General features: G+C 44.6%; 2 protein-coding genes across 2 annotated transcripts in view; both read right to left on the bottom strand.

Annotated features, from left to right (window-relative positions):
- LOC139381183 (ryanodine receptor 2-like) overlaps positions 1-13,191 on the bottom strand; it is a 497,608-nt gene extending 484,417 nt beyond the window's left edge. Inside the window, exon 1 of the mRNA XM_071124606.1 lies at positions 13,100-13,191. Within this exon, the coding sequence (XP_070980707.1) occupies positions 13,100-13,150 (51 nt within the window). The 5' untranslated portion in view covers positions 13,151-13,191. The remainder of the gene's footprint in view (positions 1-13,099) is intronic.
- Positions 13,192-16,160: 2,969 nt separating this feature from the next.
- The window catches only part of LOC139381618 (5-methyltetrahydrofolate-homocysteine methyltransferase), a 50,656-nt gene continuing 40,525 nt past the window's right edge, over positions 16,161-26,291 (bottom strand). Inside the window, 5 exon segments of the mRNA XM_071125283.1 lie at positions 16,161-16,469; positions 18,486-18,598; positions 19,164-19,356; positions 22,030-22,230; positions 24,345-24,541. Of these exon segments, the coding sequence (XP_070981384.1) occupies positions 16,383-16,469; positions 18,486-18,598; positions 19,164-19,356; positions 22,030-22,230; positions 24,345-24,541 (791 nt within the window). The 3' untranslated portion in view covers positions 16,161-16,382.

Raw genomic sequence — 26,291 nt, 5'->3', positions numbered from 1 at the left:
TGACCAATTCCATAAGACTACAACCTAGACTACATATGACCAATTCCATAAGACGACAGCCTAGACTACATATGACCAACTCCATTAGACTGATGATGAGACGACAACCTAGACTACATATGACCAATTCCATAAGACGACAACCTAGACTACATATGACCAATTCCATAAGACGACAGCCTAGACTACATATGACCAATTCCATAAGACGACAGCCTAGACTACATATGACCAATTCCATAAGACGACAGCCTAGACTACATATGACCAATTCCATAACAGACTGGTGCTGAGACTACAACCTAGACTACATATGACCAATTCCATAAGACGACAGCCTAGACTACATATGACCAATTCCATAACAGACTGGTGCTGAGACTACAACCTAGACTACATATGACCAATTCCATAACAGACTGGTGCTGAGACTACAGCCTAGACTACATATGACCAATTCCATAACAGACTGGTGCTGAGACGACAACCTAGACTACATATGACCAATTCCATAACAGACTGGTGCTGAGACTACAACCTAGACTACATATGACCAATTCCATAACAGACTGGTGCTGAGACTACAACCTAGACTACATATGACCAATTCCATAACAGACTGGTGTTGAGACTACAACCTAGACTACATATGACCAATTCCATAACAGACTGGTGCTGAGACTACAACCTAGACTACATATGACCAATTCCATAACAGACTGGTGCTGAGACTACAACCTAGACTACATATGACCAATTCCATAACAGACTGGTGCTGAGACTACAACCTAGACTACATATGACCAATTCCATAACAGACTGGTGCTGAGACTACAACCTAGACTACATATGACCAATTCCATAACAGACTGGTGCTGAGACTACAACCTAGACTACATATGACCAATTCCATAACAGACTGGTGCTGAGACTACAGCCTAGACTACATATGACCAATTCCATAACAGACTGGTGCTGAGACTACAGCCTAGACTACATATGACCAATTCCATAACAGACTGGTGCTGAGACTACAGCCTAGACTACATATGACCAATTCCATAACAGACTGGTGCTGAGACGACAACCTAGACTACATATGACCAATTCCATAACAGACTGGTGCTGAGACTACAGCCTAGACTACATATGACCAATTCCATAACAGACTGGTGCTGAGACTACAACCTAGACTACATATGACCAATTCCATAACAGACTGGTGCTGAGACTACAACCTAGACTACATATGACCAATTCCATAAGACGACAACCTAGACTACATATGACCAATTCCATAACAGACTGGTGCTGAGACTACAACCTAGACTACATATGACCAATTCCATAACAGACTGGTGCTGAGACTACAACCTAGACTACATATGACCAATTCCATAACAGACTGGTGCTGAGACTACAACCTAGACTACATATGACCAATTCCATAACAGACTGGTGCTGAGACTACAACCTAGACTACATATGACCAATTCCATAACAGACTGGTGCTGAGACTACAACCTAGACTACATATGACCAATTCCATAACAGACTGGTGCTGAGACTACAACCTAGACTACATATGACCAATTCCATAACAGACTGGTGCTGAGACTACAACCTAGACTACATATGACCAATTCCATAACAGACTGGTGCTGAGACTACAACCTAGACTACATATGACCAATTCCATAACAGACTGGTGCTGAGACTACAACCTAGACTACATATGACCAATTCCATAACAGACTGGTGCTGAGACTACAACCTAGACTACATATGACCAATTCCATAACAGACTGGTGCTGAGACTACAACCTAGACTACATATGACCAATTCCATAACAGACTGGTGCTGAGACGACAACCTAGACTACATATGACCAATTCCATAACAGACTGGTGCTGAGACTACAACCTAGACTACATATGACCAATTCCATAACAGACTGGTGCTGAGACTACAACCTAGACTACATATGACCAATTCCATGACAGACCAATTCCATGACCAACAGACTGGTGCTGAGACTACAACCTAGACTACATATGACCAATTCCATTAGACTGGTGCTGAGACTACAACCTAGACTACATATGACCAATTCCATAACAGACTGGTGCTGAGACTACAACCTAGACTACATATGACCAATTCCATAACAGACTGGTGCTGAGACTACAACCTAGACTACATATGACCAATTCCATAACAGACTGGTGCTGAGACGACAACCTAGACTACATATGACCAATTCCATAACAGACTGGTGCTGAGACTACAACCTAGACTACATATGACCAATTCCATAACAGACTGGTGCTGAGACGACAACCTAGACTACATATGACCAATTCCATAACAGACTGGTGTTGAGACTACAACCTAGACTACATATGACCAATTCCATAACAGACTGGTGCTGAGACTACAACCTAGACTACATATGAACAATTCCATAACAGACTGGTGCTGAGACTACAACCTAGACTACATATGACCAATTCCATAACAGACTGGTGCTGAGACGACAACCTAGACTACATATGACCAATTCCATAACAGACTGGTGCTGAGACTACAACCTAGACTACATATGACCAATTCCATAACAGACTGGTGCTGAGACTACAACCTAGACTACATATGACCAATTCCATAACAGACTGGTGCTGAGACTACAACCTAGACTACATATGACCAATTCCATAACAGACTGGTGCTGAGACTACAACCTAGACTACATATGACCAATTCCATAACAGACTGGTGCTGAGACTACAACCTAGACTACATATGACCAATTCCATAACAGACTGGTGCTGAGACTACAACCTAGACTACATATGACCAATTCCATAACAGACTGGTGCTGAGACTACAACCTAGACTACATATGACCAATTCCATAACAGACTGGTGCTGAGACTACAACCTAGACTACATATGACCAATTCCATAACAGACTGGTGCTGAGACTACAACCTAGACTACATATGACCAATTCCATAACAGACTGGTGCTGAGACTACAACCTAGACTACATATGACCAATTCCATAACAGACTGGTGCTGACTACATATGACCAATTCCATAACAACCTAGACTACATATGACCAATTCCATAACAGACTGGTGCTGAGACTACAACCTAGACTACATATGACCAATTCCATAACAGACTGGTGCTGAGACTACAACCTAGACTACATATGACCAATTCCATAACAGACTGGTGCTGAGACTACAACCTAGACTACATATGACCAATTCCATAACAGACTGGTGCTGAGACTACAACCTAGACTACATATGACCAATTCCATAACAGACTGGTGCTGAGACTACAACCTAGACTACATATGACCAATTCCATAACAGACTGGTGCTGAGACTACAACCTAGACTACATATGACCAATTCCATAACAGACTGGTGCTGAGACTACAACCTAGACTACATATGACCAATTCCATAACAGACTGGTGCTGAGACTACAACCTAGACTACATATGACCAATTCCATAACAGACTGGTGCTGAGACTACAACCTAGACTACATATGACCAATTCCATAACAGACTGGTGCTGAGACTACAACCTAGACTACATATGACCAATTCCATAACAGACTGGTGCTGAGACTACAACCTAGACTACATATGCTAACAGACTGGTGCTGAGACTACAACCTAGACTACATATGACCAATTCCATAACAGACTGGTGCTGAGACTACAACCTAGACTACATATGACCAATTCCATAACAGACTGGTGCTGAGACTACAACCTAGACTACATATGACCAATTCCATAACAGACTGGTGCTGAGACTACAACCTAGACTACATATGACCAATTCCATAACAGACTGGTGCTGAGACTACAACCTAGACTACATATGACCAATTCCATAACAGACTGGTGCTGAGACTACAACCTAGACTACATATGACCAATTCCATAACAGATGACCAATTCCATAACAGACTGGTGCTGAGACTACAACCTAGACTACATATGACCAATTCCATAACAGACTGGTGCTGAGACTACAACCTAGACTACATATGACCAATTCCATAACAGACTGGTGCTGAGACTACAACCTAGACTACATATGACCAATTCCATAACAGACTGGTGCTGAGACTACAACCTAGACTACATATGACCAATTCCATAACAGACTGGTGCTGAGACTACAACCTAGACTACATATGACCAATTCCATAACAGACTGGTGCTGAGACTACAACCTAGACTACATATGACCAATTCCATAACAGACTGGTGCTGAGACTACAACCTAGACTACATATGACCAATTCCATAACAGACTGGTGCTGAGACTACAACCTAGACTACATATGACCAATTCCATAACAGACTGGTGCTGAGACTACAACCTAGACTACATATGACCAATTCCATAACAGACTGGTGCTGAGACTACAACCTAGACTACATATGACCAATTCCATAACAGACTGGTGCTGAGACTACAACCTAGACTACATATGACCAATTCCATAACAGACTGGTGCTGAGACTACAACCTAGACTACATATGACCAATTCCATAACAGACTGGTGCTGAGACTACAACCTAGACTACATATGACCAATTCCATAACAGACTGGTGCTGAGACTACAACCTAGACTACATATGACCAATTCCATAACAGACTGGTGCTGAGACTACAACCTAGACTACATATGACCAATTCCATAACAGACTGGTGCTGAGACTACAACCTAGACTACATATGACCAATTCCATAACAGACTGGTGCTGAGACTACAACCTAGACTACATATGACCAATTCCATAACAGACTGGTGCTGAGACTACAACCTAGACTACATATGACCAATTCCATAACAGACTGGTGCTGAGACTACAACCTAGACTACATATGACCAATTCCATAACAGACTGGTGCTGAGACTACAACCTAGACTACATATGACCAATTCCATAACAGACTGGTGCTGAGACTACAACCTAGACTACATATGACCAATTCCATAACAGACTGGTGCTGAGACTACAACCTAGACTACATATGACCAATTCCATAACAGACTGGTGCTGAGACTACAACCTAGACTACATATGACCAATTCCATAACAGACTGGTGCTGAGACTACAACCTAGACTACATATGACCAATTCCATAACAGACTGGTGCTGAGACTACAACCTAGACTACATATGACCAATTCCATAACAGACTGGTGCTGAGACTACAACCTAGACTACATATGACCAATTCCATAACAGACTGGTGCTGAGACTACAACCTAGACTACATATGACCAATTCCATAACAGACTGGTGCTGAGACTACAACCTAGACTACATATGACCAATTCCATAACAGACTGGTGCTGAGACTACAACCTAGACTACATATGACCAATTCCATAACAGACTGGTGCTGAGACTACAACCTAGACTACATATGACCAATTCCATAACAGACTGGTGCTGAGACTACAACCTAGACTACATATGACCAATTCCATAACAGACTGGTGCTGAGACTACAACCTAGACTACATATGACCAATTCCATAACAGACTGGTGCTGAGACTACAACCTAGACTACATATGACCAATTCCATAACAGACTGGTGCTGAGACTACAACCTAGACTACATATGACCAATTCCATAACAGACTGGTGCTGAGACTACAACCTAGACTACATATGACCAATTCCATAACAGACTGGTGCTGAGACTACAACCTAGACTACATATGACCAATTCCATAACAGACTGGTGCTGAGACTACAACCTAGACTACATATGACCAATTCCATAACAGACTGGTGCTGAGACGACAACCTAGACTACATATGACCAATTCCATAACAGACTGGTGCTGAGACTACAACCTAGACTACATATGACAATCCATAACAGACTGGTGCTGAGACTACAACCTAGACTACCATAACAGACTGGTGCTGAGACTACAACCTAGACTACATATGACCAATTCCATAACAGACTGGTGCTGAGACTACAACCTAGACTACATATGACCAATTCCATAACAGACTGGTGCTGAGACTACAACCTAGACTACATATGACCAATTCCATAACAGACTGGTGCTGAGACTACAACCTAGACTACATATGACCAATTCCATAACAGACTGGTGCTGAGACTACAACCTAGACTACATATGACCAATTCCATAACAGACTGGTGCTGAGACTACAACCTAGACTACATATGACCAATTCCATAACAGACTGGTGCTGAGACTACAACCTAGACTACATATGACCAATTCCATAACAGACTGGTGCTGAGACTACAACCTAGACTACATATGACCAATTCCATAACAGACTGGTGCTGAGACTACAACCTAGACTACATATGACCAATTCCATAACAGACTGGTGCTGAGACTACAACCTAGACTACATATGACCAATTCCATAACAGACTGGTGCTGAGACTACAACCTAGACTACATATGACCAATTCCATAACAGACTGGTGCTGAGACTACAACCTAGACTACATATGACCAATTCCATAACAGACTGGTGCTGAGACTACAACCTAGACTACATATGACCAATTCCATAACAGACTGGTGCTGAGACTACAACCTAGACTACATATGACCAATTCCATAACAGACTGGTGCTGAGACTACAACCTAGACTACATATGACCAATTCCATAACAGACTGGTGCTGAGACTACAACCTAGACTACATATGACCAATTCCATAACAGACTGGTGCTGAGACTACAACCTAGACTACATATGACCAATTCCATAACAGACTGGTGCTGAGACTACAACCTAGACTACATATGACCAATTCCATAACAGACTGGTGCTGAGACGACAACCTAGACTACATATGACCAATTCCATAACAGACTGGTGCTGAGACTACAACCTAGACTACATATGACCAATTCCATAACAGACTGGTGCTGAGACTACAACCTAGACTACATATGACCAATTCCATTCCATAACAGACTGGTGCTGAGACTACAACCTAGACTACATATGACCAATTCCATAACAGACTGGTGCTGAGACTACAACCTAGACTACATATGACCAATTCCATAACAGACTGGTGCTGAGACGACAACCTAGACTACATATGACCAATTCCATAACAGACTGGTGCTGAGACTACAACCTAGACTACATATGACCAATTCCATAACAGACTGGTGCTGAGACTACAACCTAGACTACATATGACCAATTCCATAACAGACTGGTGCTGAGACTACAACCTAGACTACATATGACCAATTCCATAACAGACTGGTGCTGAGACTACAACCTAGACTACATATGACCAATTCCATAACAGACTGGTGCTGAGACTACAACCTAGACTACATATGACCAATTCCATAACAGACTGGTGCTGAGACTACAACCTAGACTACATATGACCAATTCCATAACAGACTGGTGCTGAGACTACAACCTAGACTACATATGACCAATTCCATAACAGACTGGTGCTGAGACTACAACCTAGACTACATATGACCAATTCCATAACAGACTGGTGCTGAGACTACAACCTAGACTACATATGACCAATTCCATAACAGACTGGTGCTGAGACTACAACCTAGACTACATATGACCAATTCCATAACAGACTGGTGCTGAGACTACAACCTAGACTACATATGACCAATTCCATAACAGACTGGTGCTGAGACTACAGCCTAGACTACATATGACCAATTCCATAACAGACTGGTGCTGAGACTACAACCTAGACTACATATGACCAATTCCATAACAGACTGGTGCTGAGACTACAACCTAGACTACATATGACCAATTCCATAACAGACTGGTGCTGAGACTACAACCTAGACTACATATGACCAATTCCATAACAGACTGGTGCTGAGACTACAACCTAGACTACATATGACCAATTCCATAACAGACTGGTGCTGAGACTACAACCTAGACTACATATGACCAATTCCATAACAGACTGGTGCTGAGACTACAACCTAGACTACATATGACCAATTCCATAACAGACTGGTGCTGAGACGACAACCTAGACTACATATGACCAATTCCATAACAGACTGGTGCTGAGACTACAACCTAGACTACATATGACCAATTCCATAACAGACTGGTGCTGAGACTACAACCTAGACTACATATGACCAATTCCATAACAGACTGGTGTTGAGACTCAGATTTGTCCCTTTAAAATGTATGTCAAACTAAAAAAAACAATGATTGCAAAGTTTAACAAACCATACACAGATCTGGATTGATTTGGATTGAAGCCAAACCAACAGCCAGTATAAACCTGTGTTTAGCCTACAGACAGACATCTGTCCTCCTATTCTTTGCGTTGAGACACAGGGAGAGAGAGAGAGAGAGAGAGCAGTAGGCAGAAATTCTGTTCAGGAGTGATGCTGCATCAGCCCAGGGCAAAGGAGGGGAGAGGGGATGCTAGATCAGCCCAGGGCAGAGGAGGGGAGAGTGGCTTCTAGATCAGCCCAGGGCAGAGGAAGGGAGAGGGGCTGCTAGATCAGCCCAGGGCAGAGGAAGGGAGAGGGGCTGCTAGATCAGCCCAGGGCAGAGGAAGGGAGAGGGGCTGCTAGATCAGCCCAGGGCAGAGGAGGGGGGAGGGGCTGCTAGATCAGCCCAGGGCAGAGGAGGGGGGAGGGGCTGCTAGATCAGCCCAGGGCAGAGGAGGGGAGAGGGGCTTCTAGATCAGCCAAGGGCAGAGGAGGGGGGAGGGGCTGCTAGATCAGCCCAGGGCAGAGGAGGGGGGAGGGGCTGCTAGATCAGCCCAGGGCAGAGGAGGGGAGAGGGGGTGCTATCTAAGGTAGCAATTGTCATTATGTTAAATAATGCAGCCAATCAAATGACATTGAAAATTATGTTTTTTTTTTTTTTTAAATAGCTTCCATAAGCAAGCAAACAGACATCTGGACACCAGCTTCCACATTCAGATGGACTGGCATTACAGCCTCGATGGACTGGCATTACAGCCTCGATGGACTGGTATTACAGCCTAGACTGGCATTACAGCCTAGATGTATTGGCATTACAGCCTAGACTGGCATTACAGCTTAGATGGACTGGCATTACAGCCTAGATGTATTGGCATTACAGCCTAGACTGGCATTACAGCTTAGATGGACTGGCATTACAGCCTAGATGGACTGGCATTACAGCCTAAACTGGCATTACAGCTTAGATGGACTGGCATTAAAGCCTAGATGGACTGGCATTACAGCCTCGATGGACTGGCATTACAGCCTAGACTGGCATTACTGCCTAGATGGACTGGCATTACAGCCTAGACTGGCATTACTGCCTAGATGGACTGGCATTACAGCCTAGACTGGCATTACTGCCTAGATGGACTGGCATTACAGCCTAGACTGGCATTACTGCCTAGATGGACTGGCATTACAGCCTAGATGGACTGGCATTACAGCCAAGATGGACTGGCATTACAGCCAAGATGGACTGGCATTATAGCCAAGATGGACTGGCATTACAGCCTAGACGGACTGGCTTTACAGCCTAGACTGGCATTACTGCCTAGATGGACTGGCATTACAGCCTAGATGGACTGGCATTACAGCCAAGATGGACTGGCATTACAGCCTAGACGGACTGGCATTACAGCCTAGACGGACTGGCATTACAGCCTAGACGGACTGGCATTACAGCCTAGACTGGCATTACTGCCTAGATGGACTGGCATTACAGCCTAGACTGGCATTACTGCCTAGACTGGCATTACAGCCTAGACTGACATTACTGCCTAGATGGACTGACATTACTGCCTAGATGGACTGACATTACAGCCTAGACTGGCATTACTGCCTAGATGGACTGGCATTACAGCCTAGACTGGCATTACAGCCTAAATGGACTGGAATTACAGCCTAGATGGACTGGCATTACAGCCTAGATGGACTGGCATTACAGCCTAGATGGACATTACTGCCTAGATGGACTGACATTACTGCCTAGATGGACTGGCATTACAGCCTAGACTGGCATTACAGCCTAGATGGACTGGCATTACAGCCTAGATGGACTGGCATTACAGCCTAGATGGACTGGCATTACAGCCTAGACTGGCATTACAGCCTAGATGGACTGGCATTACAGCCTAGACTGGCATTACAGCCTAAATGGACTGGCATTACAGCCTAAATGGACTGGCATTACAGCCTAGATGGACTGGCATTACAGACTAGACTGGCATTACAGCCTAGATGGACTGGCATTACAGCCTAGACTGGCATTACAGCCTAGATGGACTGGCATTACAGCCTAGATGGACTGGCATTACAGCCTAGATGGACTGGCATTACAGCCTAGATGGACTGGCATTACAGCCTAGACTGGCATTACAGCCTAGATGGACATTACTGCCTAGATGGACTGGCATTACAGCCTAAATGGACTGGCATTACAGCCTAGATGGACTGGCATTACAGCCTAGATGGACTGGCATTACAGCCTAGATGGACATTACTGCCTAGATGGACTAGCATTACAGCCTAGACTGGCATTACAGCCTAGATGGACTGGCATTACAGCCTAGATGGACTGGCATTACAGCCTAGACTGGCATTACAGCCTAGATGGACTGGCATTACAGCCTAGACTGGCATTACAGCCTAAATGGACTGGCATTACAGCCTGAATGGACTGGCATTACAGCCTAGATGGACTGGCATTACAGCCTAGATGGACTGGCATTACAGCCTAGACTGGCATTACAGCCTAGACTGGCATTACAGCCTAGATGGACTGGCATTACAGCCTAGACTGGCATTACAGCCAAGATGAACTGGCATTACAGCCTAGATGGACTGGCATTACAGCCTAGATGGACTGGCATTACAGCCTAGACTGGCATTACAGCCTAGATGGACATTACTGCCTAGATGGACTGGCATTACAGCCTAAATGGACTGGCATTACAGCCTAGATGGACTGGCATTACAGCCTAGATGGACTGGCATTACAGCCTAGATGGACATTACTGCCTAGATGGACTGGCATTACAGCCTAGATGGACTGGCATTACAGACTAGATGGACTGGCATTACAGACTAGATGGACTGGCATTACAGCCTAGACTGGCATTACAGCCTAGATGGACTGGCATTACAGCCTAGACTGGCATTACAGCCTAGATGGACTGGCATTACAGCCAAGATGGACTGGCATTACAGCCTAGATGGCCTGGCATTACAACCTAGATGGACTGGCATTACAACCTAGATGGACTGGCATTACAACCTAGATGGACATTACAGCCTAGATGGACATTACTGCCTAGATGGACTGGCATTACAGCCTAAATGGACTGGCATTACAGCCTAGATGGACTGGCATTACAGCCTAGATGGACTGGCATTACAGCCTAGATGGACATTACTGCCTAGATGGACTGGCATTACAGCCTAGACTGGCATTACAGCCTAGATGGACTTGCATTACAGCCTAGATGGACTGGCATTACAGCCTAGATGGACTGGCATTACAGCCTAGACTGGCATTACAGCCTAGATGGACTGGCATTACAGCCTAGACTGGCATTACAGCCTGAATGGACTGGCATTACAGCCTAGATGGACTGGCATTACAGCCTATATGGACTGGCATTACAGCCTAGACTGGCATTACAGCCTAGATGGACTGGCATTACAGCCTAGACTGGCATTACAGCCTAGATGGACTGGCATTACAGCCTAGACTGGCATTACAGCCAAGATGAACTGGCATTACAGCCTAGATGGACTGGCATTACAGCCTAGATGGACTGGCATTACAGCCTAGATGGACTGGCATTACAGCCTAGACTGGCATTACAGCCTAGATGGACTGGCATTACAGCCTAAATGGACTGGCATTACAGCCTAGATGGACTGGCATTACAGCCTAGATGGACATTACTGCCTAGATGGACTGGCATTACAGCCTAGATGGACTGGCATTACAGACTAGATGGACTGGCATTACAGCCTAGACTGGCATTACAGCCTAGATGGACTGGCATTACAGCCTAGACTGGCATTACAGCCTAGATGGACTGGCATTACAGCCAAGATGGACTGGCATTACAGCCTAGATGGCCTGGCATTACAACCTAGATGGACTGGCATTACAGCCTAGACTGGCATTACAGCCTAGATGGACTGGCATTACAGCCAAGATGGACTGGCATTACAGCCTAGATGGCCTGGCATTACAACCTAGATGGACTGGCATTACAACCTAGATGGACTGGCATTACAACCTAGATGCCTAGATGGACTGGCATTACAGCCTAGATGGACTGGCATTACAGCCTAGATGGACTGGCATTAAGATGTAGATTAAGAAACACACACTGACCAGGTAGATAACATCGTTAAAACACATTTCCAGTAGTAGACTATGAATTAATATATATTTTCCTATTCATCACAACTACCTCCCGCCCCTCACTGTCAAGCCCATCTGACGGCATGCAGTTGACTGCAGTGGCGAGTCGATAGGATAGAGCAGAAGTGTTATAAACTCAGTGTTTAGCATAGGGCTCAAGAACGCCTACTCCATTGATATGAGCTACTACCGTGTTCACAATTCAATCCGTGACATCTAATCATCGTTCATCTTCATTTGTCCCGTTTCAGCACCTCGGCATCCGTAGGCTACTTTTACAGTAAACCCCGAGCTCGGGCGCTCCATCCTTTGACACCCACGATGCGAATTCCAGATGGCACTGTAGATGATGCGACATCGTCATGACGAATCACGTTCAACATCCATTAAGATCTAGTGAACTTAAAGTCCAATGAAATGTAGTCATAAATAACGACATGACACACAAAGCTGTCAATTGTAGTCTCTGCGCTCAGCGCGGCGCGGCAGCTTTGCGGTAAACTCTGCGCCAACAGCCAGAACCGAACCGGAGGAATCTAACGCGATGCAGACAAATCTACAACCGAACCAACAGCAGTATCACACCGACATATTACAACAGTGTAATCGCTTAGAAATGCACTTACGGTTCGTAGGAACTGGATTTCATCTTCACCGGCTTCTCCCGCATCAGCCATAGTTGCCGTCCGCGACAGAGACCCGACAGAGCCGAACGGAGTATCCGTGTGGAGGCGACAGAAGGCAGCACCGGGGATGCTGCTGACCGTAGCTGTAGAATAACCCAGGATGTGTTGCCTACGCTCTCATTGGACGGGTTACATATTCAAAACGGGGAGGAGTTGTGCAGGTGTGTGTGAGCCGACACTTTGAAGATGATCACTGTGCTCCCTCTTCCGGTATCATTTAAAAACAGATGGTGCAGCAACGTGAACGGATGAAGGAAGATACGACTCTACTGTTATTGAAGAACGGCGTCGTTACACCGACGGTGGTAGGAGCTTCTGGTTGATTGAGTCATTAAAAAATCGTTAAAATAGGATTAGCTTGAGGTATGTCAGGAATGTTGCTGTTTTATCACGGGAGGCATATCCCGATCAACCAACCAACTAATCAATCAATATTTCTATACAAGGCCAGCCAATATAGTATATGACCTGTAAAGAGCGCTGCAACTAGTGTTGTTTTGTAATCGTATAATGCAACAGACATCAAGACACAGCCACATACTGAGTCAATTATTTTATACTAAATGAATATGGTTCCAGATCAAACACTGTAATCTCAGAACATTCATAAAATAAAATAAATCACTACTTCTTTTCAGAAATAGTGGACACCTCCAGGATAAATCGATAACATTGCAAAATGACAATGATAACTGGTCAGTCAATAGTTTTTGGCACATTTCTTTAAAGACAAATTGTGAAACAATCCAAATCATTCAAATCCGTAATTTACAATAACCATTCATAAAAACATGTACCTTCTTTTAGAGGTTTAGACATTAATATGGCATGTCAAGTAAGTGTACATTTTGTAATGAAGACCATTTTTTACTAATTATACATTTTGTAAACAAGTTGTATCTAATTAGCATAAATACAATCTCAAATAAAAACTGCTGAGGAAATGAACGTCTTCTAGAACCTAATATGTCCCTAATGATCAAATTCTGAAATTAAACCACATGTATCTGTTAATTATTCAATTCTAAGATTGTGATTGCCAGAATAAAGTATAAATGACATTGGCAACAGTTGTTATATTAAAACTGTAAAATGTTAGACCATATAAAAACAGCTCCATTTCTTAACTGACAGGTGGCCATTTTGAAAATAGCTAAAAAAAATAAACTTATTTTTTTCAAGTTGAGCCTTGATTCACTTGAAGTGTAAGTTTTTTTAAATTATCTGGCCCTAAGCAGGGTCTAGAAGGGATGCAGACTTTTTCAGAATTTACTTTTTGTAGCAAGTTAGAAGCATTAACGTAGCAGGTTAGGGAGAATTAACGTAGCAGGTTAGGGAGAATTAACGTAGCAGGTTAGGGAGAATTAACGTAGCAGGTTTGGGAGAATTAACGTAGCAGGTTAGGGAGAACTAACGTAGCAGGTTAGGGAGAATTAACGTAGCAGGTTTGGGAGAATTAACATAGCAGGTTAGGGAGAATTAACGTAGCAGGTTAGGGAGAATTAACGTAGCAGGTTAGGGAGAATTAACGTAGCAGGTTAGGGAGAATTAACGTAGCAGGTTTGGGAGAATTAACGTAGCAGGTTAGGGAGAACTAACGTAGCAGGTTAGGGAGAATTAACGTAGCAGGTTTGGGAGAATTAACATAGCAGGTTAGGGAGAATTAACGTAGCAGGTTAGGGAGAATTAACGTAGCAGGTTAGGGAGAATTAACGTAGCAGGTTTGGGAGAATTAACGTAGCAGGTTAGGGAGAACTAACGTAGCAGGTTAGGGAGAATTAACGTAGCAGGTTTGGGAGAATTAACATAGCAGGTTAGGGAGAATTAACGTAGCAGGTTAGGGAGAATTAACGTAGCAGGTTAGGGAGAATTAACGTAGCAGGTTAGGGAGAATTAACGTAGCAGGTTAGGGAGAATTAACGTAGCAGGTTAGGGAGAATTAACGTAGCAGGTTTGGGAGAATTAACATAGCAGGTTAGGGAGAATTAACGTAGCAGGTTAGGGAGAATTAACGTAGCAGGTTAGGGAGAATTAACGTAGCAGGTTAGGGAGAATTAACGTAGCAGGTTAGGGAGAATTAACGTAGCAGGTTAGGGAGAATTAACGTAGCAGGTTTGGGAGAATTAACATAGCAGGTTAGGGAGAATTAACGTAGCAGGTTAGGGAGAATTAACGTAGCAGGTTAGGGAGAATTAACGTAGCAGGTTAGGGAGAATTAACGTAGCAGGTTAGGGAGAATTAACGTAGCAGGTTAGGGAGAATTAACGTAGCAGGTTAGGGAGAATTAACGTAGCAGGTTAGGGAGAACTAACGTAGCAGGTTAGGGAGAATTAACGTAGCAGGTTAGGGAGAATTAACGTAGCAGGTTAGGGAGAACTAACGTAGCAGGTTAGGGAGAATTAACGTAGCAGGTTAGGGAGAATTAACGTAGCAGGTTTGGGAGAATTAACATAGCAGGTTAGGGAGAATTAACGTAGCAGGTTAGGGAGAATTAACGTAGCAGGTTAGGGAGAATTAACGTAGCAGGTTAGGGAGAATTAACGTAGCAGGTTAGGGAGAATTAACGTAGCAGGTTAGGGAGAATTAACGTAGCAGGTTTGGGAGAATTAACATAGCAGGTTAGGGAGAATTAACGTAGCAGGTTAGGGAGAATTAACGTAGCAGGTTAGGGAGAATTAACGTAGCAGGTTAGGGAGAATTAACGTAGCAGGTTAGGGAGAATTAACGTAGCAGGTTAGGGAGAATTAACGTAGCAGGTTAGGGAGAACTAACGTAGCAGGTTAGGGAGAATTAACGTAGCAGGTTAGGGAGAATTAACGTAGCAGGTTAGGGAGAACTAACGTAGGTTAGGGAGAATTGGGTTAAGGTTGGGAAAAGGGTTAGAATTTGTCAACTTTTGACGTCAATTTGATAAAAGCTGTATCCCATAGACATGACCATTGAGCAGCGCCTCTGTTTTCTAGTTAGTGGTTGTGGATGCATTAGTGTCGTGGCCCAGGATTGGTTGAAGTATCACTGCCAGTCAGTGTCGTAGCCCAGGATTGGTTGAAGTATCACTGTCAGTTAGTGTCGTAGCCCAGGATTGGTTGAATTATCACTGTCAGTCAGTGTCGTAGCCCAGGATTGGTTGAAGTATCACTGTCAGTCAGTGTCGTAGCCCAGGATTGGTTGAAGTATCACTGTCAGTCAGTGTCGTAGCCCAGGATTGGTTGAAGTATCACTGTCAGTCAGTGTCGTAGCCCAGGATTGGTCCCAGCCAGCGTTCCACCTCAGACACTGGCATCTCTTTCCTCCCAGCATAGTCCTCCACCTGTGGTAACATGACATACCACACATTAACATCCCACACATTAACATACCACACATTAACATAATGCCATTACATACCACACATTAACCCTATTAACATAATGTCATACCACACATTAACATAATGTCATGACATACCAGCCATTAACCCCATTAACATAATGGCATTACATACCACACATTAACCCTATTAACATAATGGCATGACATCCCACACATCAACACCATTAACATGATGTCATGACATCCCACACATTAACACCATTAACATAATGTCATTACATACCACACATTAACCCTATTAACATAATGGCATGACATACCACACATTAATGGTTAATGGTTAATACCAGCCATTAACATAATGTCATGACATACCACACATTAACATAATGTCATTACATACCACATATTAACACCATTAACATGACATACCACACATTAACATGTCATGACATACCACACATTAACATAATGTCATTACATACCACATATTAACACCATTAACATGACATACCACACATTAACACCATGTCATGACATACCAGGCATTAACATAATGACATACCACACATTAACATAATGTCATGACATACCACACATTAACACCATTAACATGTCATGACATACCAACCATTAACATAATATCATGACATACCACACATTAACATAATGTCATGACATACCACCCATTAACATACAGTCATGACATACCAGACATTAACCCCATAAGCATAATGTCATGACATACCAGACATGAACCCCATTAACATAATGTCATGACATACCAAGTAGGTGATGAGACGAGTACAGACCTGCCAACCTTGAACAATATTTTATGAGTACCACTTTAGCGCGGCGGTGGCATCCCTGACCCTCACGACGGTGGCCATCCCTGACCCTCACGGCGGTGGCATCCCTGACCCTCACGGCGGTGGAATCCCTGACCCTCACGACGGTGGCCATCCCTGACCCTCATGACGGTGGCATCCCTGACCCTCACGGCGGTGGCATCCCTGACCCTCACGGCGGTGGAATCCCTGACCCTCACGACGGTGGCCATCCCTGACCCTCATGACGGTGGCATCCCTGACCCTCACGGCGGTGGCATCCCTGACCCTCACGGCGGTGGAATCCCTGACCCTCACGGCGGTGGAATCCCTGACCCCCACTAGGCTACCTGCTGGTTACTGGCCCAATGCTCTAACCACTAGGCTACCTGCTGGTTACTGGCCCAATGCTCTAACCACTAGGCTACCTGCTGGTTACTGGTCCAACGCTCTAACCACTAGGCTACCTGCTGGTTACTAGTCCCACGCTCTAACCACTAGGCTACCTGCTCTAACCACTAGGCTACCTGCTGGTTACTGGCCCAACGCTCTAACCACTAGGCTACCTGCTGGTTACTGGCCCAACGCTCTAACCCCTAGGATACCTGCTGGTTACTGACCCAACACTCTAACCAGTAGGCTACCTGCTGGTTACTAGTCCAACACTCTAACCACTAGGCTACCTGCTGGTTACTGGCCCAACGCTCTAACCACTAGGCTACCTGCCGCCCCAAGTACATGTAAAATCCCATAGAGAACGCTAACTAAATGTTATCGAGCGCATTTTGGACAGTTTCTGACTTAAACTATACAAGTACACAAAAAAATGCTACTCAGTTTGCTGCATGCACAAAACATATATATATTAGACAGCAAGGCTCTTGATTCAGGAGGGCATTCTCTGCTGTCACTGAAGCGAACGCTTGATTTTGGAAGAAGCGAACCACTTCGCTAGATAGGCTAACGTGCTACTAAATTAGCACACCAAATACACAACTACAGAGCTTTTAGACAGTTAGACAGGATTTGAACCAAGGACTGTAGTGACGCCTCTTGAATTTAGGATGAACAGTGCCTTAGGCCCAAGTGTCAGTGGGGTTTAAAAACAGCGCCCCCTTGTGGTGGGTTGTTAATCAGTTACATACAAAATTAAACAAATGAATCCCATCCTGAGCCTGTATCAGTACCTGTTCTCTGGTGATCTTTCCCACTGCGAAGTAGGTAGCTTTAGGGTGAGAGAAGTACAGCCCAGAGACAGCAGCTGCTGGGGTCATGGCCAGAGACTCAGTCAACTTGATACCTGGAAAAACATCAGACATCATCATCGTCGAAACCTCATTTAGAGACTCTCTCAAGCGGCTGGGATTTTGGGGGTCGCCATCAGTCATAAAAGCCAACCAACACAGAAAGAAGTCTATAATGCAGAAACTACTCTACCCCCCCCCCATTACCATCTCAATTAGACATGAATCTGCACTGATAGGAAAAGACTGGACAGGTGGAAACAACATGGGGTTGGAAGCTCCTCGTTAGACTGTCAATTAGACATTCATCTGGACAGGTGGAAACAATATGGTTTAGAAGCTCCTCGTTAGACTGTCAATTAGACATTCATCTGGACAGGTGGAAACAATATGGTTTAGAAGCTCCTCGTTAGACTGTCAATTAGACATTCATCTGGACAGGTGGAAACAATATGGTTTAGAAGCTCCTCGTTAGACTGTCAATTAGGCATTGATAGGAAAAGACTGGACAGGTGGAAACAATATGGTTTAGAAGCTCCTCATTAGACTGTCTTTCACCTGGTCAGATGTTTCAGATCAGATCAGATGAAAGGGACCGGAGGTGAGAGGAAGAACCCTTACCCGTCTTCTCCTCTACCTCGCCCAGCGTCCACATGGCGGTCTTCTCAGTGTGGTCGGGCTGGGAGGGGTATCCTGCGGCTGGCCTGATGCCCTCGTAACGTATCCTGTGCATGTCCTCAGTCGGGAGGTTCTCCTCCACGCTGTAGCCCCACAGCTCTCTACGCACCCTGGCGTGGAGCTCCTCGGCAAACGCCTGGTGGACGGGGAGAAGCACAGACCTTTAGCTTCTCATGGACTCTAATGTCACTGTTCACCTGGCCTATTAGTGGCTTCCTATTGGCCTATAGTTATCAGTCTGTCATGTATGGCTTCCTATTGGGCTGTAGTTATCAATCTGTCACGTATGGCTTCCTATTGGCCTGTAGTTATCAGTCTGTCATGTATGGCTTCCTATTGGCCTGTAGTTATCAGTCTGTCATGTATGGCTTCCTATTGGGCTGTAGTTATCAGTCTGTCACGTATGGCTTCCTATTGGGCTGTAGTTATCAGTCTGTCATGTATGGCTTCCTATTGGCCTGTAGTTATCAGTCTGTCACGTATGGCTTCCTATTGGGCTGTAGTTATCAGTCTGTCATGTATGGCTTCCTATTGGGCTGTAGTTATCAGTCTGTCAGGTATGGCTTCCTATTGGGCTGTAGTTATCAGTCTGTCACGTATGGCTTCCTATTGGGCTGTAGTATAGTGACACTAGAGTCCGTACCTCAGCCAGGTGTCAGTATAGTAACACTAGAGTCCGTACCTCAGCCAGGTGTCAGTATAGTGACACTAGAGTCCTCAGCAAGGTGTCAGTATGGTAACACTAGAGTCCATACCACAGCCAGGTGTCAGTATAGTGACACTAGAGTCCTCAGCCAGGTGCCAGTATAGTAACACTAGAGTCCGTACCTCAGTATAGTAACACTAGAGTCCATACCTCAGCCAGGTGTCAGTATAGTAACACTAGAGTCCTCAGCCCGGTGTCAGTATAGTAACACTAGAGTCCTCAGCTAGGTGTCAGTATAGTAACACTAGAGTCCGTACCTCAGTATAGTAACACTAGAGTCCATACCTCAGCCAGGTGTCAGTATAGTAACACTAGAGTCCGTACCTCAGTATAGTAACACTAGAGTCCGTACCTCAGTATAGTAACACTAGAGTCCGTACCTCAGTATAGTAACACTAGAGTCCATACCTCAGCTAGGTGTCAGTATAGTGACACTAGAGTCCATACCTCAGTATAGTAACACTAGAGTCCATACCTCAGCCAGGTGTCAGTATAGTAACACTAGAGTCCGTACCTCAGTATAGTGACACTAGAGTCCGTACCTCAGTATAGTAACACTAGAGTCCATACCTCAGCTAGGTGTCAGTATAGTAACACTAGAGTCCGTACCTCAGTATAGTAACACTAGAGCCCGTACCTCAGTATAGTAACACTAGAGTCTGTACCTCAGTATAGTGACACTAGAGTCCGTACCTCAGTATAGTGACACTAGAGTCCGTACCTCAGTATAGTAACACTAGAGTCCGTACCTCAGTATAGTGACACTAGAGTCCTCAGCCAGGTGTCAGTATAGTAACACTAGAGTCCGTACCTCAGTATAGTAACACTAGAGTCCGTACCTCAGTATAGTGACACTAGAGTCCTCAGCCAGGTGTCAGTATAGTAACACTAGAGTCCTCAGCTAGGTGTCAGTATAGTAACACTAGAGTCCGTACCTCAGCCAGGTGTCAGTATAGTAACACTAGAGTCCTCAGCCAGGTGTCAGTATAGTAACACAAGAGTCCTCAGCTAGGTGTCAGTATAGTAACACTAGAGTCCGTACCTCAGTATAGTAACACTAGAGTCCGTACCTCAGCCAGGTGTCAGTATAGTAACACTAGAGTCCTCAGCCAGGTGTCAGTATAGTAACACAAGAGTCCTCAGCTAGGTGTCAGTATAGTAACGCTAGAGTCCGTACCTCAGTATAGTAACACTAGAGTCCGTACCTCAGTATAGTAACACTAGAGTCCGTACCTCAGTATAGTGACACTAGAGTCCGTACCTCAGTATAGTAACACTAGAGTCCTCAGCCAGGTGTCAGTATAGTAACACAAGAGTCCTCAGCTAGGTGTCAGTATAGTAACACTAGAGTCCATACCTCAGTATAGTGACACTAGAGTCCATACCTCAGCTAGGTGTCAGTATAGTGACACTAGAGTCCGTACCTCAGTATAGTAACACTAGAGTCTGTACCTCAGTATAGTGACACTAGAGTCCGTACCTCAGTATAGTGACACTAGAGTCCTCAGCCAGGTGTCAGTATAGTAACACTAGAGTCCATACCTCAGTATAGTAACACTAGAGTCCTCAGCCAGGTGTCAGTATAGTAACACTAGAGTCCATACCTCAGTATAGTAACACTAGAGTCCTCAGCCAGGTGTCAGTATAATGACACTAGAATCCTCAGCTAGGTGTCAGTATAGTAACACTAGAGTCCGTACCTCAGTATAGTGACACTAGAGTCCATACCTCAGCTAGGTGTCAGTATAGTGACACTAGAGTCCGTACCTCAGTATAGTAACACTAGAGTCTGTACCTCAGTATAGTAACACTAGAGTCCGTACCTCAGTATAGTGACACTAGAGTCCGTACCTCAGTATAGTGACACTAGAGTCCGTACCTCAGTATAGTAACACTAGAGTCTGTACCTCAGTATAGTGACACTAGAGTCCGTACCTCAGTATAGTAACACTAGAGTCCGTACCTCAGTATAGTGACACTAGAGTCCGTACCTCAGTATAGTAACACTAGAGTCCGTACCTCAGTATAGTAACACTAGAGTCCATACCTCAGTATAGTGACACTAGAGTCCGTACCTCAGTATAGTAACACTAGAGTCCGTACCTCAGCCAGGCGATCAGCCAGAGCCTTCACCATGATACTGTTGTAGTCGTCTCCCTGGGTCTCAAACTGTTTGCTCAGCTCCTCCGCTCCGAACACAGCTACAGCAAACATTCCCATGTAGTCAGACACACGGCTGGCCCTCGGGGCCACGAAGTCGGACAGGCAGTAGTAGGGGTCTGAGCTGGCACTGTCCTTCTCTGCCTACAAGACAAACACAGTTATCTTACAATACACGCTTGTTGTTAGGGTTGACCCCAGTTAGTCTGCTGTTTCCATTGATTGGTCCATAGACTGTTGGTCGACCCAGATGTCTTTAAGTCGAGCAGTAGCAACAAAATCTAAACAATTGGTGTACAAGACACCTTTCTGATTGGCTCCTGTCTGATTGGACTGATCCATTATGGAGGCCTGTCTGATTGGACCGATCCATTATGGAGGCCTGTCTCAGTGGACTGATCCATTGTGGAGGCCTGTCTGATTGGACTGATCCATTGTGGAGGCCTGTCTGATTGGACTGATCCATTGTGGAGGTCTGTCTCAGTGGACTAATCCATTATAGAGGTCTGTCTCAGTGGACTAATCCATTATAGAGGTCTGTCTCAGTGGACTAATCCATTATAGAGGTCTGTCTCAGTGGACTAATCCATTATAGAGGTCTGTCTCAGTGGACTAATCCATTATAGAGGTCTGTCTCAGTGGACTAATCCATTATAGAGGTCTGTCTCAGTGGACTAATCCATTATAGAGGTCTAGCAGAGTAGAGGACAGCGGGGAGGAGAGAGAGACAGCGGGGAGGAGAGAGAGACAGCAGGGAGGAGAGAGAGACAGCAGGGAGGAGAGAGAGACAGCAGGGAGGAGAGAGAGAGACAGCAGGAAGGAGAGAGAGACAGCGGGGAGGAGAGAGAGACAGCAGGGAGGAGAGAGAGACAGCAGGGAGGAGAGAAAGACAGCGGTTGCTAGTCACACAGTCACTAGCTGTTTTTTTAAACACAGAGCAGCAATCAAATCAATTGCTGGTCGGAATCCCTTGAGTGAAGTGTGTCTGAATTATTTCATCAAACAGTGTGCTTAAAGCATCAGACCAGCTCAGTGAATGTAGTTGATTTGATTAAAACACACAGGATGTTTCTAAATATGGAAAAATACGTTTTAACATTTAGATCAACCGATTGGTTGAAAAGAACAGATGATTCTGGGTCGACCAAGATTTTTTGTTGTTGTCGGGGACAGCCCTACTTGTTATAGATTTATAAATGGAAACACAGACACACACAGACCCCACCCACACACACAGACCACACCCACACACACACAGACCCCACCCACACACACACAGACCCCACCCACACACACACAGACCCCACCCACACACACAGACCCCACCCACACACACAGACCCCACCCACACACACACAGACCCCACCCACACACACAGATCCCACCCACACACACAGACCCCACCCACACACACACCATGAACTGACACACCCTGTTCCAGATCTCCTCTGCTACTCACCTGTTGGCGTAGTCCGTAGAAGGTGGCGAGGTGCTACTCACCTGTTGGCGTAGTCCGTAGAAGGTGGCGAGGTGCTTACTCACCTGTTGGCGTAGTCCGTAGAAGGTGGCGAGGTGCTACTCACCTGTTGGCGTAGTCCGTAGAAGGTGGCGAGGTGCTACTCACCTGTTGGCGTAGTCCGTAGAAGGTGGCGAGGTGCTACTCACCTGTTGGCGTAGTCCGTAGAAGGTGGCGTGGTGCTACTCACCTGTTGGCGTAGTCCGTAGAAGGTGGCGTGGTGCTACTCACATGTTGGCGTAGTCCGTAGGTGGCGAGGTGCTACTCACCTGTTGGCGTAGTCCGTAGAAGGTGGCGAGGGAGGGAGTGAGGTGCTACTCACCTGTTGGCGTAGTCCGTAGAAGGTGGCGTGGTGCTACTCACCTGTTGGCGTAGTCCGTAGAAGGTGGCGAGGTGCTACTCACCTGTTGGCGTAGTCCGTAGAAGGTGGCGAGGTGCTACTCACCTGTTGGCGTAGTCCGTAGAAGGTGGCGAGGTGCTACTCACCTGTTGGCGTAGTCCGTAGAAGGTGGCGGAGCGAGGTGCTACTCACCTGTTGGCGTAGTCCGTAGAAGGTGGCGGAGCGAGGTGCTACTCACCTGTTGGAGTAGTCCGTAGAAGGTGGCGAGGTGCTACTCACCTGTTGGCGTAGTCCGTAGAAGGTGGCGAGGTGCTACTCACCTGTTGGCGTAGTCCGTAGAAGGTGGCGAGGTGCTACTCACCTGTTGGCGTAGTCCGTAGAAGGTGGCGAGGGGCTACTCACCTGTTGGCGTAGTCCGTAGAAGGTGGCGAGGGGCGTGGTGGAGCGAGGTGTGACGTCATGTTCGTACACCTGGATGTCGTCTCCTACACTCTGGGCGGGCCAGAAGCCCACCAGGCCACGCCCCCAGAGACCCTTATTATCTATCAGTCTGTTGAGGAGCCGCTGGGCGTCGTCAAACACCCTCCGAGCCTCCTCACCTGTACAGGTTCATTATAACATTATTATCTATCAGTCTCCTCACCTGTACAGGTTCATTATAACATTATTATCTATCAGTCTCCTCACCTGTACAGGTTCATTATAACATAATTATCTATCAGTCTCCTCACCTGTACAGGTTCATTATAACATTATTATCTATCAGTCTCCTCACCTGTACAGGTTCATTATAACATTATTATATATCAGTCTACTCACCTGTACAGGTTCATTATAACATTATTATCTATCAGTCTCCTCACCTGTACAGGTTCATTATAACATTATTATCTATCAGTCTCCTCACCTGTACAGGTTCATTATAACATTATTATCTATCAGTCTCCTCACCTGTACAGGTTCATTATAACATTATTATCTATCAGTCTCCTCACCTGTACAGGTTCATTATAACATTATTATCTATCAGTCTCCTCACCTGTACAGGTTCATTATAACATTATTATCTATCAGTCTCCTCACCTGTACAGGTTCATTATAACATTATTATCTATCAGTCTCCTCACCTGTACAGGTTCATTATAACATTATTATCTATCAGTCTCCTCACCTGTACAGGTTCATTATGACATTATTATCTATCAGTCTCCTCACCTGTACAGGTTCATTATGACATTATTATCTATCAGTCTCCTCACCTGTACAGGTTCATTATAACATTATTATCTATCAGTCTCCTCACCTGTACAGGTTCATTATAACATTATTATCTATCAGTCTCCTCACCTGTACAGGTTCATTATAACATTATTATCTATCAGTCTCCTCACCTGTACAGGTTCATTATAACATTATTATCTATCAGTCTCCTCACCTGTACAGGTTCATTATAACATTATTATCTATCAGTCTCCTCACCTGTACAGGTTCATTATGACATTATTATCTATCAGTCTCCTCACCTGTACAGGTTCATTATAACATTATTATCTATCAGTCTCCTCACCTGTACAGGTTCATTATAACATTATTATCTATCAGTCTCCTCACCTGTACAGGTTCATTATAACATTATTATCTATCAGTCTCCTCACCTGTACAGGTTCATTATAACATTATTATCTATCAGTCTCCTCACCTGTACAGGTTCATTATAACATTATTATCTATCAGTCTCCTCACCTGTACAGGTTCATTATAACATTATTATCTATCAGTCTCCTCACCTGTACAGGTTCATTATGACATTATTATCTATCAGTCTCCTCACCTGTACAGGTTCATTATAACATTATTATCTATCAGTCTCCTCACCTGTACAGGTTCATTATAACATTATTATCTATCAGTCTCCTCACCTGTACAGGTTCATTATAACATTATTATCTATCAGTCTCCTCACCTGTACAGGTTCATTATAACATTATTATCTATCAGTCTCCTCACCTGTACAGGTTCATTATAACATTATTATCTATCAGTCTCCTCACCTGTACAGGTTCATTATGACATTATTATCTATCAGTCTCGTCACCTGTACAGGTTCATTATAACATTATTATCTATCAGTCTCCTCACCTGTACAGGTTCATTATAACATTATTATCTATCAGTCTCCTCACCTGTACAGGTTCATTATAACATTATTATCTATCAGTCTCCTCACCTGTACAGGTTCATTATAACATTATTATCTATCAGTCTCCTCACCTGTACAGGTTCATTATAACATTATTATCTATCAGTCTCCTCACCTGTACAGGTTCATTATAACATTATTATCTATCA

The sequence above is a fragment of the Oncorhynchus clarkii genome, chromosome 23 (assembly GCF_045791955.1).
Source record: "Oncorhynchus clarkii lewisi isolate Uvic-CL-2024 chromosome 23, UVic_Ocla_1.0, whole genome shotgun sequence".
Taxonomy (NCBI): Eukaryota; Metazoa; Chordata; class Actinopteri; order Salmoniformes; family Salmonidae; genus Oncorhynchus; species Oncorhynchus clarkii.
This window is presented reverse-complemented; position numbering and strand designations above follow the sequence as displayed.